This window comes from Staurois parvus, unplaced genomic scaffold (genome assembly GCF_062004578.1).
Source record: "Staurois parvus isolate SC_StPar_1 unplaced genomic scaffold, SC_StPar_1.0 ptg000300l, whole genome shotgun sequence".
In the NCBI taxonomy this organism is placed as follows: Eukaryota; Metazoa; Chordata; class Amphibia; order Anura; family Ranidae; genus Staurois; species Staurois parvus.
In genome coordinates, this window is record NW_028318096.1 from 1,084,432 (window position 1) to 1,104,571 (window position 20,140).

A 20,140-nucleotide genomic window follows, 5' to 3' on the forward strand; every position below is an offset into this window, starting at 1 on the left:
CATTGGTATCAGTGGGAGGAATAGCACCCCCATCACTGGTGTCAGTGGGAGGAATAGCAGCCCCATCGTTGGTATCAGGGGGAGGAATAATGCCCCAATGTTGGTGTCAGTGGGAGGAATAGTGCCCCATCGTTGGTGTCAGTGGGAGGAATAGTGCCCCATCGTTGGTGTCAGTGGGGGAGGAATAGTGCCCCATCGTTGGTGTCAGTGGGGGGAGGAATAGTGCCCCATCGTTGGTGTCAGTGGGGGGAGAAATAGTGTCCCATCATTGGTATCAGTGGGAGGAATAGTGCCCCATCATTGGTGTCAGTGGGAGGAATAGTGCCCCATCGTTGGTGTCAGTGGGGGAGGAATAGTGCCCCATCGTTGGTGTCAGTGGGGGAGGAATAGTGCCCCATCGTTGGTGTCAGTGGGGGGAGGAATAGTGCCCCATCGTTGGTGTCAATGGGGGGAGGAATAGTGCCCCATCGTTGGTGTCAGTGGGGGGAGGAATCGTGCCTCATCGTTGGTGTCAGTGGGGGGAGGAATCGTGCCTCATCGTTGGTGTCAGTGGGAGGAATAGTGCCCCATCGTTGGTGTCAGTGGGGGGAGGAATAGTGCCCCATCGTTGGTGTCAGTGGGAGGAGGAATAGTGCCCCATCGTTGGTGTCAGTGGGGGGAGGAATCGTGCCTCATCGTTGGTGTCAGTGGGGGGAGGAATCGTGCCTCATCGTTGGTGTCAGTGGGAGGAATAGTGCCCCATCGTTGGTGTCAGTGGGGGGAGGAATAGTGCCCCATTGTTGGTGTCAGTGGGGGGAGGAATAGTGCCCCATCGTTGGTGTCAGTGGGGGAGGAATAGTGCCTCATCGTTGGTGTCAGTGGGGGGAGGAATAGTGCCCCATCATTGGTAGTAGTGAATCCAATGATGGGGCACTATTCCTCCCACTGACACCAATGATACTTACCTTGCTGACCCCTGCTCCAGCCTGGGCTCGCTCCCTCCCTCTCCCATGGTACAGACACTTACCTGTCAGATGTCTTCCTTCTCCGGCCGCTCTCCTCCTCTTCACCCGCTCGATCTTCGCGGTGCCGCTCGGCTCCTCCACTCCAAGCTCCACCTCCTCGCCGGTGATTGGCCGCCTGTGTGCCTCTCCTGAGCTACAGTTCCGGCGGCCAATCACCGGCGAGGATCTCGAGGGTGTGTCCAGATGACAGGGACGGCATGTGTTTTCCGATGGTCTTAGGCGACCCCTGGGAAAGTGTCGTTTGACCCCCAGGTTGAGAACCGCTGCTCTAGAACATCAGGAAGTGTACTGGTGTGGTACTAGATTGACGTCTTAGTAATCAGATCCTTAGTGCTGGGCTGAGTACTATTTTTGAGTACTGCTGCATTGTTTTTAATGTGGCCTAAATAAAGAAGTTGTTTTACGATCTGCAATCTTTCTCCCTTTGCACATCTTTGAATGGGGTCTTCTTTTCATTAGTATTATAGAAAGATTGCAGAAATCAAGGGATTCCTGTGCTTTTCAGCAATGTTACCCTGTGCTGTTTGACCATTTTGTAACAAGAGGCCAATCAAATCTGGTGATTAAGTTATACCACTGATGTAAGAGGGTGAAGGCTCATGCACTTTACCTCATTGGAGATTTGCTATGACATTTCTCACCTTGTAGAAGTTGCTTTATAATAACTGCTTGGTTTAATGGACTTATAATTGATTATTATATACAGTTGTAAGATTTTGCACAATTGTTTTTTTCGCTGCATCAATTGTTGGATGGATGATTTTTATATTTATTAATACATTGATTAAATGCACTCTAATTTTTTTGTTATGGTATGAATTTTTAGTGTTTCAAATATTTATTTTTTGTTATATATAACATCAAGTCCTGGTCCTGGTGTAAATCTGCAATAAAATGTAGAAGTTACATAGTTACATAGTTATTCTGGCTGAAAAAAGACAAAAGTCCATCCAGCTCAACCATAGAAAAAAAAAAAGTTATAATCCTATACCTACAGTTGATCCAGAGGAAGGCAAAAAAACCCAGCAAAGCACGATCCAATTTGCACCTGCTGGGAAAAATTTGATTCCTAATCCCCCAAGAAGCAATCGGATATTCCCTGGATCAACTTTACCTATCAATGTTAGTATCCAGTTATATTCTGTCTATATAATAAATAATCCAGGCCTTTTTTGAAGCAATCCACTGAGCTGGCCAGAACCAACTCTTGAGGGAGTCTATTCCACATTTTCACAGCTCTCACTGTGAAGAAACCTTTCCGTGTTTGGAGACTACATTTCTTTTCCTCCAGACATAAAATTGCCCCCTTGTCCTCTGTGAAGACCTCAGGGTGAATAGCTCTACACCGAGTTCACTATATGAACCACTGATGTACAGTTGCAAGAAAAAGTATGTGAACCCCTTGGGATTATGTGGAGTTTTGCATGAATTGGGCATAAAATGTGCTCTGAATGTCATCTAAGTCACAACAATAGAAGAACACAGTCTGCTGAACATAATACTACACAAACATTAGATGTTGCCATGGTTTAATTGCACATAACATGTAAACATTCACAGTGCAGGGAGAAAAAAGTATGTGAACCTTTGGACTTAATAACTGGTTGACGCTCCTTTTGGCACCAATAACCTCAACCAAACGTTTCCTGTAGTTGCAGATCAGACCTGCGTTGTGCAGGAGTAATTTTGGACCACTCCTCTTCACAAAACTGTTTTAGTTTGGTTAGTCTGGTGTGAATTGCTCTCTTAAGGTCATGCCACAGCATTTCAATCGGGTTGAGGTCAGGACTCAGACTGGGCCACTCCAGAAGGCGTATTCTGTGCTGTTGCAGCCATTGTTTTGTTGAATTACTTGTATGCTTTGGGTCATTGTCCTGTTGCATCACCCATCCTCTGCGGAGCTTCAGTTGGCGGACAGATGGTCGTACGTTTTCCTGCAAAATGTCTTGATAAACTCTGGAATTCATTTTCCCATCAATGACAACAATCCGTCCAGGCCCTGAGGCAGCAAAGCAGCCCCAAACCATGATGCTCCCTCCGCCATGTTTTACAGTGGGGATGAGGTTTTGATGTTGCTGTGCTGTGCCTTTTTTTTCTCCACATATAGTGTTGTGTGTTCTTCCCAAACAACTCAATCTTAGTTTCATCTGTCCACATTATATTTTGCCAGTAGTGCTGTGGAACATCCAGGTGCTCTTTTGCAAGCTTCAAACGTGCTGCAATATTCTTTTTGGACATCAATGGCTTCCTCTGTGGTGTCCTCCCATGTACTCCATTCTTGTTTAATGTTTTCCTTATTGTAGATGTGTCAACAAAAATGTTAGCATGTGCCAGAGATTTCTGTAGGTCTTTAGCTGACACTCTGGGATTCTTCATTACTTCATGCAGCATTCTGCGCTGTGCTCTTGCAGTCATTTTTGCAGGATGACCACGCCTAGGGAGAGTAGCAACAGTGCTAAACTTTCTCCATTTGTAGACAGTCTGTCTTACCGTTTACACATGAACATCAAGGCTTTTGGAGATACTTTTGTAACCCTTTCCAGCTTCATGCAAGTCAACAATTCTTGATCGTAGGTCTTCTGAAAGCTCTTTTATGCGAGGCATGGTTCACATCAGACAGTGCTTCTTGAAACCAGTAAACCCAAAACAGGTGTGTGTTTTTTAAGGGCAGGACAGCTGTCAGCAGCACATCCAATATCATCACACTGATTGGAGTCAAGGTTGGCTCACTCCTGGCTCCAGTTAGCTCTGGGAGAAGTCATTAAGCTAGGGCCTCACATACTTTTTCCTCCCTGCACTGTGAATGTTTACATGTTATGTGTAATTAAACCATGGCAACATCTAATGTTTGTGTAGTATTATGTTCAGCAGACTGTGTTCTTCTATTGTTGTGACTTAGATGATGTTCAGAGCACATTTTATGCCCAATTCATGCAAAACTCCACGTAATCCCAAGGGGTTCACATACTTTTTCTTGCAACTGTATTTATACATGTTGCTCATATCCCCCCTTAATCTCCTCTTTTCAAGAGAGAATACATTCAGTTCCTCTAATCTTTCCTCATAGCTGATCTCCTCCATGCCCCTTATCAGTTTGGTTGCCCTTCTCTGTACTTTCTCAAGTTCCCCAATATTCTTTTTGTGAATTGGTGCCCAAAACTGAACTGCATATTCCAGATGAGGTATTACTAATGGTTTGTACAGGGTGTGGGGTTAGCTCAGGTGGGGGATCTCCTTCCCTGGGAAAAAGGTAGACCGCACAGCAGGCTTTCGTCAAAATCTGACTGGTTGTCAGTTTTATTTAAAAGGTTTGCAGAAAATATCAAAATAAACAAAACATCAAAATAAACCCTTGCCATCCAGGCACTAACTAAACAGAAGACTTTCCTCTCTCAGAGGTGAAGGGCTTCTCCCTGTCACCCAAAACAAAACAAAAGCAAACCTTTTCTTGTAGGTATAATACACACACACAGCTCTCTCAGAATACCTCTCTGAGTCCCAGGCCAGGAGCAACTCCTTGCTCCAGCCCTGCCCTTTTTGTATCACCTGTTGGTGGTCATTAGTGGAGTTCAAACTCTGGTTCGGAACCACCTCTGCCAGTGTGGCCCCGAAAACCCGGAGTGGACTCCACCTTACACCTCACAGTATGACCTCATGCGAGGTGACTCATATCTTCCATCCATCACTTTGCCGTTCATACTGTCACAAGGGTTAGAATGATATCTCTCTCTCTGGAGTCTATACCTCTTTTAATACAAGAGAGGATTTTTCTCGCTTTAGAAACTGCAGCTTGGCATTGCATGCCATTATTAAGCTTGTGATCTACCAGAACTCCCAGATCCTTCTCCAACATTGATTCCCCCAGTTGTACTCCCCCTAGTATGTATGATGCATGCATATTCTTAGCCCCCAAGTGCATAACCTTACATTTTTCAACATTAAATCTCATTTGCCAGAAGTGTTGAGAAAAAATGGTTACTCCTACAGTATATAAATTTTCCATTATAACTGATCCTGTTTTCATCTTTCTATCTTTGTCTTTTAATATACTTTATTCACCTAATTGGAAAAAGTTTATTAACGTCTAATAAATAAAAAAAGCCTCTATTGTGCATTAGTTGAAATATATTGATAGAAGATTAGATTAATATTGAGATGAATGTTGATCAGCTGTTGTATGGATCCGACATCTGCAGGTCGTAATTTTTAAGTGCTGTCAATGTTCCTGTTGAGGAGATTCTCTCTTCCTGTGACCATTGTCATCATCAGCTACAACAGTCAAGATTGGATTTCCCTTCACTTCCTGTTGTGGCTCTGAAACAGAGTACAGGGTTTAGGAGTGCATTACACATAGAGTGCAGGGTTCCTGGGTTCAGGAGTGCACTACATACAGTGCAGGGCTCAGAACGTAGCTATGCACAGAGTCCAGGGTTTACAAGTGGGTTACACACAGTTTAAAACCAAAAATTACCTCCCCCCCAAATTTTTCCTAAACCCTTTTCCCAGTACAGAGCCCTACAACCCCCCCCCCTTGCCTAGAGAGTATCAGAGAGTGGGGATGCTGCTGAAAAGCAGTGACAACTTACAGCAGGACAATGGAGAGTGCAGGCTGGGGGCAAAGGCTTCAGGATGAGCTGTTGTTGCAAGAACAGTGTGGCTGTGTAAATCCCCCACCCTATTTTGTCATAAGGACAGACCATGCAACAGGAAGAAGGGTCAGCCACACGCCGGAGGATAGATGAATATAGTGTGTACTTATTGATCCATAGGACACACAAAACATCAGGACATGAATACAGGACTTGTTAACGCATTTCACACGATCTTGTGCTTAATCATAATCAGTTATGATTAAGCACGAGATCGTGTTAATGGACATAGGATAGGCCCCTCCTTTTGGAAAGATAAAAAAAACAACAAAAATATACAAATAAATAAATATCTCAATAATCTCTACCAAACTCTATGAACATCAAGAGTTCCATAAGTTTTCCCATAATGGAGAGGGAAATAGAAACACCTACTCTATAGGGGGATATTTTCTAGTTGATTTCACAGCAGGGATGGTGTCCCATTGAGAAAAAAATATATATATATACCTTGAGGGTCCCACCACTACTAGTATTTTATTACAGCATTGTATGTAACTGTAATAATATTGTGTCTCTATGCATTATGCATACATCATATCTCCTATGTCATCTTGAAGAAGTGTCCTTTGGTTCATGAAAAGCGTTGCAAACTCATCTTCCCGGCCAAGGATTGACTTTTTGAAATAACAGTAAATTTAATTTGTGTTACAGAACTTTTGATGTATATATGTATGTCATAGTAGCAGACAGTGAGGTTTTTGCTGTGTTAGAAATATTTAATTTACAATGTCAAATTAGCTTGTGTTTTATGTTCACACTTTTAATTTGTATTCTTAACCAGATTATGTGATTATAATTATGTTTGGATAAAATGTGCACCTGAAAAGTCACGCTTTTTGTAGGCTTCTGTATAAATCTTTTATAGATAAGTTTGTTGATATACATTGGAGAAGGTCATACTGGGAAGAATATATTTATCTGTACAATTGGTCAATGAGCATGCAATCCTTTCATTGTGGGGAGACTTTACTGCTAGGGGATTTTTTTTTTTTTTTTTGCTGTCTGGAGTTGGGATTTAACTCAATGGTTGCTAAAGTGGAAGAATATTGATGGCCATTGAGATATTTTTATAGTTGCTAATCTTCAAATCTCTGCATTCATTACAATAACAATATTCAAATGAGCAAGCATATAGTAATGTAAAAGTCATACAAAATGTTACAGATAATACAAATTAAAGATGAACTCTGATATTACACTGTACATTCCTTTTAAACTGTGAGAACAGAAAGCGAAACCCATAAACAAACAATATTGGTGGTTTGTGATATTGACAAAGATATTATTTTGCTATAGAGTTTCTAAAGTCAGCATGGTGGCCATGGTAGTCCTGTTGGAGATAAAGTTCTGGGTCACTTTAAAGCTTGCTAGCTACTTAGGGTCAAAGCAAGGACAAGAGTGGCATCATACTGACAGCAACAGAGTAAGCAGATACAGGATTTCCAGCTTGTCCTGTGTGTACTTTATAAATCTTGGAGTCTAAAGATTACTACATTTGTTTTTTTTCCTTTAAAAATTGCCAGGTTCAAAACAAATATATGTATTTATTTGCTGCTCTTGGCATACATATATTGGCCATGCTGTATTTTATTAAAATATGCTTTCCACACCTACTAGGTCACAGTAACAAAAATATTATTTTTGCAGTGTCATTCTCAGTCAGCATAAAGAGCAGTCACATATTCTTATTTTTGTACTGTGTCAAATAAAAGAAGGCTTTGTGTGCATTCCTATTTCTGACAGTCTTACTAAACTAAATTTTTTCTACATAAATTAACTTAACATCTGTAACGTACACTATGTTGCCAAAAGTATTGGGACACCCCCCTAAATCATTGGATTTAGGTGTTCCAATCACTTCCATGGCCACAGGTGCATAAAATCAAGCACCTAGGCATGCAGACTGCTTCTACAAACATTTGTGAAAGAATGGATCACTCTCAGGAGCTCAGTAAATTTAAACGTGGTACTGTGATAGGTTGCCACCTGTGCAATAAGTCCATCTGTAAAATTCCCTTGCTACTAAATATTCCACGGTCAACTGTTAGTGGTATTATAACAAAGTGGAAGCAACTGGGGAAAAACAGCAACTCAGCCACGGAGTAATAGGCCACGTAAAATGGCAGAGCGGAGTCAGCTCATGCTGAAGCGCACAGTGCTCAGAAGTCTTCAAATGTCTGCAGAGTCAGTAGCTAAAGAACTCAAAACTTCATGTGGCCTCCACTGGACTCTAGAGCAGTGGAGACATGTTCTCTGGAGTGACCAATCACGCTTCTCTGGCAATCGTATGGACATGTCTTAGTTTAGCAGTTGGAAGGAGAACAGTACTTGTCTGACTGCATTGTACTAAGTATAAAGTTTGGTGGAGGGGGGATTATGGTGTGGGATTGCTTTTCAGTGGTTTGGCTTTGCCTCTTAGTTCCAGTGAAGGGAAATCTTAAGGCATCAGCACACCAACACATTTTGGACAATTTCATGCTCCCAACTTTGTGGGAACAGTTTGGAGATGGCCCCTTACTCTTCCGACATGGATGGGTAAATTAGGGGTGGAGAAACTTGACTGGCCTGCACAGAGTCCTGACCTCAACCTGATAGAACACCTTTGGGAAGGATTAGAGCCGAGACTGCAAGCCAGGCCTTCTTGTCCGACATCAGTGCCTGACCTCACAAATGCTCTTCTAGAAGAATGGTCAAACATCCCCATAGAAATACTCCTAAACCTTGTTGACAGCCTTCCCAGAAAAGTTGAAGCTGTTATAGCTGCAAAGGGTGGATCAACTCAATACTGAACCCTATGGACTAAGACTGAGATGCCAATAAAGTTCATGTGCATGGAAAGGCAGGTGTGTCAATACTTTTGGCAATATAGTGTAACTGTCCACAGTGCCTTGCTCTCAGGAAAACACATATCTTTTTGCAGTTTCATTCTTTTCAGGGTCACAGTGTCTATCAAATACCTCAATAATGTCTTTCATAGCCCGGTTTTGGTGTAATTGTCTCTGAATCAAGTCTACAAAAATGATCTGCCCTTTTCCCCAATTAAGTAGTAGAACAGCTTCATATGCACCACAGAGCAAACTCTTCTTGCCTATGTCTCGATGTCTGAGACAGATTAGAAAAACTCACATCTAGTCTCCTGGGGGTTTCACTGCACTCTCCATGGCATCTTCATATGCAAAGTGACACTTAAAGTGATATTAAACTCTCAGTTTTATTCAATTTCTGTAGCTGATTTAACCACTTACTGAGTATGCAGCTTCTTTATCTTTTATTCCTTGCCTATGTTTTAGTTTAGGCTGGTGCCATGACCACTTCCCCAGGTTTCCTGTTTCATGGTGGATTGTTTCTCTTGCAGCAATCTGTGGAGCTACCCTTGCATATGCAGGTGCTAGATTTACATTTCCCTACACTGTGTTCATCAATAGAAACACACTCCTCCTCCCTCGTTCAAGCTGACAGACTGACACAAGATCACACTGTCCACTTTTGACCTATTTCTTTGAAAAGCAGAAGGTTTTATTCACAATCTAAGCTATGACGGGTAAGGGCTGCCTTTATCCATTCAACAGTACAGAGTTAAAGATATGTGTAGGGATCTGGAAACCAAGGTCATGGTAGTCTTCCAGGTTTGGCTAAGTGGCATAGATTTGAGAAACAATAAGCATATTTTAGGGAATATATAGAGGGGAAAGGCTTTGGATCTGGGAAAAGAATATCAATGCTGCAAAAAGAGGAAAGAGTAAGGTCCCATACACACTGGGTGTTTAGCCCTGTGCATTGGGCTTTGGTGTTTAACTGCAAGAGGAGGGCACAGGTGAGCTGTCCAGACCAACTGCAGGCAGCCTGTTACACTCTATGAAAGACTGACAGCTGCTGTAGCAGGAAGGGGCACCTAGCAGTACAAACATTTAAGGCAGTATGTGCCCAAGAACGAATGCCCAGATCTCAAAAAGTCAGAATTAAAGGCATTCTTCCCTAGGCACATGGTGCCCTAAATGTAAGTACTGCTAGGTGCACTGTCCAGCCCACCCCAGCTGCAGCAGCTGCCAGCCTCTCACAGAGTCAACAGGCTGCCTTCAGAAGGGCTCGATGGCTCGCCTGTGCCCTCCTCCTGCAGTTAAACAACAGAGTCCCATGCAACAATGTCCAGTTTGCAAAAAGGACATTGGCAGATGAAAGGAAAAGGCAGAGAAAAGAAGTCATAGTGACAAAAGAGGGGGATTGCAGGGTGTGAGTTGGCCCAAATAAAGCTTAACTTCCCACCATAAGTTTAGAATTCCCTACTGTCAAGCCCCTCTCTAGTCATTACCCCCCTCTCCTTTCTACCAGTGAGCTCCCTGGGTACACTCAGGTATTTAGGATCTATCATTTCCCTGCATATTAAAGTGCCATTGTTCATTATTGTTTGCTTTATCTTAAAGTGTCTAATTGCCTGGTATTACCCAGCTAGCCTTGGATGTTATCCCAGGATTTGTCTGACTGACACCTTCAAATACATTATTTGCTTTAATCAACACAGAAATCTGCTATGTTCAACTGCATTGTGTCTGTGGTCCATTGAAAGGGGTATATAACATGTCAGAATCTAGAGTGTCAGAAGGGCTGGGAAGTTCCCAGGGTCTGGGCAGCACAAGAGGATAAGCAATATACAGCGGCCCTTATGTTTGTAGTGCTACATGAGTGCTCTTTTCTATTTATTATTTCTATATAAATTCTCTATTCTATATAGATTATTTCAGTCTCTATGAATTAAAACCAAATGTATAAGAAAGTTACACCTGTAGTGAAATAAATGTAGGTACTTATATAGCACCAATTTATGCAGCACTTTACATGTATTTTGTACATTCACATCAGTCCCTACCCTCAAGCAGCTTACAATATAAAGTGTCTGATATACACATACTAGGGCCAATTTATATAGGAGTCAATTAACCTACCAGCATGTCTTTAGAGTGTGGGAGGAGACCGGAGTACCCATAGGAAGCCCACGCAGGCACAGGGAGACCATGCAAACTCCTGGCAGGTAGTGCCATGGTTGGAACTCAAACTAACGACCCTAGTGCTGCCAGGTGGAAGTGCTGCCACTTAGCCACTGTGCTGCCACTGTCATTTTCACTGTCATATATATATTCCATAGTTTTTAAACTTTTTTTTCAAAAAGAATACATTCTTTTTTAAAAGTTGTGGCTTACTTTGTCCAGTTACAAAGGTTAAGCTACAGTTTCTTGTGACATTGAGCCATGTCCAAAGATCTTTTTTTCTACATAAAATGTTTGTTTTTTCCCAATTAATGGGTCTGTGGGGTCTACAAGGATGAACTGTGTAATGCTCATCTCTGCTTTTGCCACAACCATTCTAGGGTATCCTTTTTATAATTATTGAGCCTATCTGCCCAGTCTCTATGGTTAAATTCCAACTCTATGTTGTGTTGTCACACCCCATCATAAAATATCTACCTTCATGTCAAAAGCTGATCATCAGAGAATGCCTCGTATTCAATTAAAAAAATACACAGATTTTCCTGAATAGTGGCAGTACCAAGTGTGCAACCCCCTGTGGTTTCTAGGCAGAATTGCAGCTACTCGGTACTAGACCTGGAAGAGTGCTGATGTCCATGTGGTAGCGACAACAGTGATTTACAGCTTACACAGTAATTGGTTAGGTGTGAGCTATGCAGACTTACATTGGTCCAAGCTGTGGCTATGCAAAAAAAAAATGTCTAAACTTCAAATATGTATATGTTATATCGCTGCACAGCGATATGCTAATTCCTAAAAGCTCTCTTGGGAGCTTGAAAGCACCAATGAGCCAATGAGTGTCACACCTTTCACACCAACCTTTTTTTAAGCCCAATATGCATGGACCCTTAATTAGAAAAAAGTGCAGTCCCTTAAAACTCTATTTGATCTGATAATAGTGAAATAAATAATTAATAAATCACAGACATAATCAATAATATCAACTAAATGAATAAATACATCAATTAAAAAATACATTCAAACTGAGTCTGCCCTGGGTAAGCCCATGCACATGTGCTTTTGTGTGTTTTGTTAGAAAGTGTTTCATGATTATTTGCACATTTTCCTTTTCTTTAATTGCACAGCCTTTACAGGAGCAACCAAACTCAAGGTGTCATTCCTTTAGTGCAAATTTTACTTTGACTGGATCTTTGCCAGAAGCCAAACTTGCTCTTTTCTTTTTTTTTTTCCATGTTTTAGACATTTACAGGTGAAACTCGAAAAATTAGAATATCGTGCGAAAGTTCATTTATTTCAGTAAACTTAAAAGGTGAAGCTAATATATGAGATAGACTCATTACATGCAAAGCAAGATAATTCAAGCCATGATTTGTCATAATTGTGATGATTTTGGCTTACAGCTCATGAAACCCCAAATCCACAATCTCAGAAAATTAGAATATTACATGCAATCAATAAAACAAGGATTGTACATAGAACAATATCGGACCTCTGAAAAGTATAAGCATGCATATGTACTCAGTACTTGGTTTGGGCCCCTTTTGCAGCAATTACTGCCTCAATGCGGCGTGGCATGGAAGCTGTCAGCCTTTGGCACTGCTGAGGTGTTATGGAAGACCAGGATGCTTCAATAGCGGCCTTCAGCTCTTCTGCATTATTCGGTCTCTCATCTTTCTCTTGGCAATACCCCATAGATTCTCTATGGGGTTCAGGTCAGGCGAGTTTGCTGGCCAATCAAGCACAGTAATCCCACGGTCATTGAACCAGGTTTTGGTACTTTTGGCAGTGTGGGCAGGTGCCAAGTCCTGCTGGAAAATGAAATCAGCATCCCCATAAAGCTCGTCTGTGGAAGGAAGCATGAAGTGCTCCAAAATCTCCTGGTAGACGGCTGCGTTAACCCTGGACTTAATGAAGCACAGTGGACCAACGCCAGCAGATGACAAGGTTCCCCAAATCAACACAGACTGTGGAAACTTCACACTGGACTTCAAGCATCTTGCAGTGTGTGCCTCTCCATTCTTCCTCCATGCTCTAGGTCCTTGGTTTCCAAATGAGATGCAAACATTGCTCTCATCAGAAAAGGGGACTTTGGACCAATGAGCAACAGACCAGGTCTGTTTTTCTTTAGCCCAGGTAAAACGCTTCTGACGTTGTTTGTTGTTCAGGAGTAGCTTGACAAGAGGAATACGACATTTGAAGCCCATGTCCAGGATCCATCTGTGTGTGGTGGCTCTTGATGCACTGACACTAGCTTCAGTCCACTCCTTGTGAAAGTCCCCAACACTTTTCCTGACAATCCTCTCCAGGCTGCAGTCATCCCTGCTGCTTGTGCACCTTTTTCTTCCACACTTTTCCCTTCCAGATAACTTTCTATTAATGTGCTTTGATACAGCACTTTGGGAGCATCCAACTTCTTTTGCAATTACCTTTTGAGGCTTTCCCTCCTTATGGAGGGTGTCAATGATGGTTTTCTGCACAACTGTCAGGTCAGCAGTCTTTCCCATGATTGTGATTCCTACTGAACCAGACTGAGAGACCATTTAAAGGCTCAGGAACCCTTTGCAGGTGTTATGGCTTAATTAGCTGATTAGAGTGGGACACTTTGAGCCGAGGATATTGCGCCTTTTCACAATATTCTAATTTTCTGAGATTGTGGATTTGGGTTTTTCATGAGCTGTAAGCCATAATCATCACAATTATGACAAATCACGGCGTGAACTATCTTGCTTTGCATGTAATGAGTCTCTCATATATTAGTTTCACCTTTTAAGTTGCATTACTGAAATAAATGAACTTTTGCACGATATTCTAATTTTTCGAGTTTCACCTGTGTATTGATAACAATATCAAGGAACTTTTACATTACACATGTTCAATAAAAATCTAAGGATTTAACTAGTAACAACTAAAATAGAAATCTAAAAACTATGGTAATGTAAGGCTATTATGAGTCCTGGGCAGTAGTCAGGCCATGGGCCTGTACTCCGTACATGGGGTGGTTGATTTGCTAAAACCAAATAGGTTGTTTACTTTGCATGGGAATTTTCCCCAGAGCTCAATGAATGTGCTGAAATTTAACTTTAATAATACCGAATAACATTGTATTACTGTTGTATAACTGTATTTTGCTTGTTCTTGATTGGAGGTTAGAAGTCATTTACTAAACTCTGGGATTAAGCACCAATCGTGGGTGCAATGCTTTGCAAGCTCCTGTGGGGAAAAATAATATCCGCACATTTTTTCCTACAAAGGTGTTTGCAGGTGTTTTGTTTTCCCCTAAAGGTGAACTGAGCCCTTTAGGCCCTCTTCACATGGGCAGATCTGCTTGCTCAGCAGGGATCTTTCCACTGATCCCCAGTGAGCAGGTCCGTGTCAGTTTAGCTTGTGCAGAGTGGACAAAGACACAGACCCTTGTTCTCTATGGGGTGGTTGGATGTAACATGGGGTACGGATTCTCCATCTGTCTGTTTTTTTAGCGGATCAGATCATACCACGTGTAAGGACTTGTGACACCACTCCAAGCCAGAGAGCTAAAGAAGAAATCACCCTGCCAACAAGGAAGTGGAAGCAGCATCTATGAGTCACTCCAGACCCTGTGCAAGATGAGAGGATGGATGCCACTCTACCCTGTCCCTGGAGTCCGGTGTGAGTAGAGTGGCCTCTGCCACGATTCTAGACACGTCCGCTGACGCGTTTGGCCACAGCCACTGGGGCTTGATCACAGAGGCATCAGTTCTGTCAATTTACATCTGCCTCCCCATAGAGAACAATGGATAGTCTGATCGGGACTGCCTGAAAAACAGACAGGCGGACCAATTGGCCCACCCATGTGAAAAGGGCCTAAACCAAGACTACACAGGAAAAGCTTGACAACAAAAATGTTAATGTCCTGAAATGGCCAAGACTCTAGATCTCAATCCAATAAAGATTAAATGTGTGGAATTGAAGAAGGCTGTTCACTCACGATCTCCATGCAACCTGAAAGATCTGAAGCTGTTTGCAAAGAGGAATGGGAAAAAATTGCAGTGTCCAGACATGCTACGTTGACAGAGCCCTATCCACACAGATCCAAGGCTGTTATTGCTACCTTGCCTACTGAATACTAACTACTAACTTGTTGTCTAATATTAATGCAGCCAGCTATTCTTTTTTCCCTTTTACATCATTTTCTTTACTTTGACATGAAAAAGAGTTAAGTTCTTTAAGTTGGCGGACACAGTGATGATCTTGAATGTCTGATGATATAGCACTACCTTCAGGAGTAAGACAAAAATAAAAGCTCAACTTGTGGCAGCCCCTGATAGTGGTCAAACCCTCTATCTGTTAGAGACATACCAGTTTGTCATCTAGTGCTCCCTGCTGGGAATCTTAGTTCCCATTCTTTTTGCAGGGAATTCTTATTTTTGATTATTGTCTGAGACTTGTAGATCTGTAATCAACAGCTGAGCTGGGTTAAAAGTTGAATAATCTATGCAAATCCTTACTATATATGGGTTCAGTTGTGATGGCCCTATCATCATTTAGTGTGATCTGTGAGTTACTTAGGGGGATCCACATACGACTGGGTGACTTGTTGCTCTGTCACATTATCTCTTCAGGGAGACAGCAACCCTATTCTAGACCAGAGGTGATCTAGGAGGGTTTCACTGCAGTTATATTTGATTTACAGACAGATGCAAAATTGATTGCTGACCTTGGCTACAGAGGTCATAAGCGTGCATCAGTAATAAAAATCAAAAAATGTGGCGCTACTCATAAAACTTAAAAAATACTAATCAAAAAATGATTTTAAAATATATATAACAAATACAATACACCTCGTGAAATATATATATATATATATATATATATATATATATATATATATATATAATAATCAAGTGGTCATAGTGATCAGAAAATATATATTAAACTAATATCATAAAAAACATAGTGTATAAATACTGTGTAGTAACAATCTTTGTGACAATTTCTAGCACATGAAAACAATAAACAATTATAATAATTAAACTGTGATCAATCATGCAAATAAAGTGCAAAAAATGTCACACTAAAAACACAAACGAAAAATAAAAAATGTGTAGACAAATGTCCAATGGGTGGGTGGCACCACTACTGCAATTGCAAGCACACGTGATCATAAAGTGACTCCAGGTGCAGAAACTCCAACACATGGCTAGATTAGCCTCTCACCTCCAGGCTTCGACCCGTGAAGGTCAAAGCGTATAGTGGGATCAAACCCTCAAATCCTCTCAGCATCTACTGATATCCACTGATCCACTTTTCCCATCCATAGATATCCTTCTCTAGGGGTCGATAATCAAGCAGTGGCTCCTCTTATGGGATATGGGTATGTGCCAAAAAAATAAACACAATCTCCTATAGTGTAGCAAGTAAATTTAATGGAAAACAAACCATAGACATATGGAGACAACTCACATCCGTCCTCAAAGATGACAGCTTTACAACCGTATGCTTTTGGGTGTAATCTGCATGGGTGTACAGGAATCAAAAAAGGTGCACCAAGATGGCCACCACGCCGGAAGTGGGTCACCACGTCAGGCCGACGCGTTGCGTCACAATATCATGTGCCTTCCTCAGGGCTGGCTTTTATTTGTTATATATATTTTTAAATAATTTTTTGATTAGTATTTTTTAAGTTTTATGAGTAGTGCCACATTTTTTGATTTTTATTTCTGTTGATCATGGGTATTTGATGTAGTGTTGGCGGCTTCTCTCTTAAGTTTATTGAATATAATTTTTGGGGGTTTAGTAGTGTGGGAGGTTCACACCATCCCTGTTAGTTTATATTATTTTTTCAGTAGCGCAGGAGGTTCACACCATTCAAGCGTGCATCAGTGCCTTTTCCTACAGCATCACTCTCTGACCTGCCTACTGCCTTGGCTATGGAGATCTCAAAAGTCCTTGCCAGATTATGGTATTCCTGAGGAATCACAGGCAGCTGCCTTAGCTCCAAGGCTTAGAGCAACAATTTCTGCTTTCATGCTTCGGTTTGTACCACCTTAACTAGGAATGGTAGCCTTTAGCTTTTACTAGTACTGCTACCTATCTAGGATCCTTTAGGGCCCTAAGGCACATGTTACTCCAGGGCACCCCTTGTAGAAACTGGGGGACTTCTGTAAACCCTTTAATCCCTTTAAAATGAATATTTTACAGTCTGAAACCCATTGGTGGAGTCTATTATCTGAGCAGGACTGTTCCCAATGTTGATCTGGCAGTGCTGTCCTAATAAAGCACTGCCAAATCCTGTGGAGGATGCACCGGTGCCTTTGTTTCCCATAGACAAACAGTTGGAGATTCTCTCCGAAACCTTGCTCTTGCCTTGCAAGCCCTCCTTCTCAGCCTGCAGTGGCTGTGTTGCTAATTAGTCACACATTAGGGGCATGGACTGGACTCATATGGCTGGATCAAGTCTCTTTCCTATATTTGTGGAGTTCATACTGGCACCCTTGAACCAATGGAAAATGGGTAGTGGATATCTCCCATCTTCTTTGTATATATTCTCTTTCATTGCACATGCAGAGACCTGTTTAGTTAAAGTGTTAGGCCACAGGGCAGGCCTGTGAAAAGTGCTTGTGGTGCATGACCTTTGAGGGACGATGTCTCTTCAGTGCTCAGGGGTCCAGCTCTGGAATTGTGTATATCCTTTGTCCCAATTCTTGGAGGATTCTATCAATAGCTGCTAGGTATCTAGTCTTGGGAGGTGTCCTGGACACCTTGTTGGTGCAGGGGGTTTACAGGAGGAATCCTGTCTCCTAATGGGGATTCTGGAGCTTTGAGAATTTTTGGTAGCCCATACATTGTTTGACCTCCTGGCTGGAGGGTATTCTCATCTGAATTCCTCTGAACTGGTGTATGGCCAGCTTAAAAAAATAGGAACTTTACTGATGCCGTATGACAATACGAATAATGAATAAACCTTTACTGATACCTTGTAAGAATAAAAATAATTAAAGTGGTTCTAAAGTCTCAAGGGTTTTTACCTTCCAGCATTCTAAGCATGCAGGTAAGAACCTTCTGTGTGTAGCAGCTCCCCCCCCCCAACATTTACCTGTGCCCCCTCTTGATCCGGCAATATCCACAGGAGTCTCCATTCTCCGTAGACTCTCACTCCTGATTGGTTCCCTCTGCTGTCAATCACAGCCAGTGGACCAATCAGGAGAGGGAGTGGGTGGGGCAGGGCCATGGCTCTGTGTGTGAATGGACACACAGAGCAGCAGCATGGGAGCGTGCCTGCTCAGATACCCCCATAGCAAGCAGGTTTTGCTATGGGGGTACCGGACAGGAGAGAGGGGCCAGAAGCGCCGGCGGGGGACACGAGAAGAGGAGGATCCGGGCTGCTTTGTGCAAAGATCAAAGTAACCTTTACTAGACACCAAGCAAAACAGCAGGTAAGTATGACATGTTTGTTATTTTAAAAAAAAAAATCGTATGCCAAGTCGCACCCTATTGTACGGTCATATCGGTGTGCTTCTGACTTGGATGCACTACTTTTGTTGCGATTTGCATAGACATCTGTGTCATATGTCTTACAAATCGCAACTGAAATCGGCAGGTCACCCAATTTTGAAATCGTGCAACTTAACTGTAAGTCGCACGATTTCAAAATCAGCTTTGATGTGACCGGGGGCTTAGTATCACTTTAACCTTGTGAGAAGGCATTTGTTTACATAATTGTATAGCTGTTTAAATTTGCACTTAAAAATATGCTGCAGTACATGCCTCTTGCTAAAAAAGTAAAGAATTGTGTTTTTTTTACAGGTTAGTAGAGAATAATGTACAGTATATTGTCTGAGACTTAAATGGTAATCTTACCTTATTATATTTTTTTTAATTTTCAGAGGATGATGTGTTTAGTGGAGACAACACCATAGACATGCTAATTGAAGACCAACTGATAAAACATGAAATTCAGCAGCTCAGCACCACAGAAAGTCCATTTTCAGCTAGTGAGCCATCAACCTCAAATGATCTTAAAACAAGATTGGCAACAGAACAGTATGATGTAACAAGTATAGGAATCACCTCAACGTTATCTTCCTCAAGCAAGAGTTCAGAAACCACTTTCACAACAATGGAGTTAACAGAACAAGCCACAACAGTTCAATACACAACAACCAACCAGGTTAAGGATGACCAAATACCAACAACTATGGGGGCTACAACGACTTCACAGGCTACAGAAAGCACTAACAGTCCAACAATACTCATAAAACCTATCCAGGCATCAACACTTGATATCGGCACAGTGGCACCAGTTAAATCACAACCTGTTTTAACAACATCCAAATCAAAGAAAACTACTATTGCTAAGCAGAACACTGTTGATAACAAAGAAGAGGAAGATGATCTTGTAAAAGTTATTGGTAAGCATAACTCCTTCTGGTATGTATAGTATATGTGTAGTTTTATAAAATCTAGTAGTTTAAATAAAACTTTGCATTGATATTATAAAATGATCACTATGTGATGAGAGAGGATTGAATATTGGACAACATAAATATCAGATGCAGTCAAACAAATGCCCTATTTATATTAGTGTGGTCATGAAATGTCTTCATGTGATATGACACATTAGCCAGAATTTCCTGATTACACTACACGCTTTGATGGCCATCCACTAGTCAAATAATGTATTTGGATATGATGGTTTATATCTTGATTCATCTCATAAAGTCTATCTATAGGTTCCTGTTTTCTTTAACCTGTACAATAAGCATGCGCAGGCAAGGCAACTGCCCTGGTAAATTATTTTAAGAAATTATCTTTTACATTTTCTTAGCCCAGAATGCTGTGTTCAAACCAACTGCAAGTGGACAGATGTGAAGGTGGGGAAGAGTAGGTGGTGTTACACATAATTTATCTGCGTTGTGTAGGTCACTGTTAAAACTACTCTGTTCCAGGAGTACTGCAGGAGTACATGGACTCAGGGTGAGAGGGCTTCCATCCGTGACTTCCATACTAACAACCTCACCCACTTTTAACATTTTAATACTCCATGATAGTCCAAGCTGCTGCAGTGGTAACACGGGGAAACAACATTGCAACAGTTAAATGCTTGTCAGGATCTAAGGAAAAAATAGTCATCCACCGCACAGTTCAGTAAAAGTTAAGGTTCAGTACACAGAGCTCACCAGCCGGGAGTCCAAGACATGCAAGTCCTTTAGACCTCGTTCACACCATTCGTGCAAAAAAAACTGATGGAAGCTGACGCGTAGATTTCACTTGCAGAGATATCAGTTTACATCAGTTTTAATGTGCGCTTGAGTGTTATATATGTTGCAGATTCATGCGCAGAAAAAATCTGCAAGTGATACTAGTATTGTGAAGTGAACAGTCCACATAGAGAACAATTGATTTTGTTGTGCCCTTGCAGAACGCATGCAGAAAAGCTGACCTCTGCACCTTGGTGTGAACAAGCTTTCACTGAAATCCAGGCAAAAACAGCTTTCCCTTCTTTAGATACAACACAAAAAACCTC

The 20,140-nt window shown here is 41.7% G+C and overlaps 1 protein-coding gene across 1 annotated transcript in view; it reads left to right on the forward strand.

Annotated features, from left to right (window-relative positions):
• Positions 1-20,140, forward strand: part of OLFML2B (olfactomedin like 2B) — a 239,819-nt gene that overhangs the window by 166,962 nt on the left and 52,717 nt on the right. Inside the window, exon 6 of the mRNA XM_089683074.1 lies at positions 18,501-19,025. Coding sequence (XP_089539200.1) covers positions 18,501-19,025 — 525 coding nt within the window. The remainder of the gene's footprint in view (positions 1-18,500; positions 19,026-20,140) is intronic.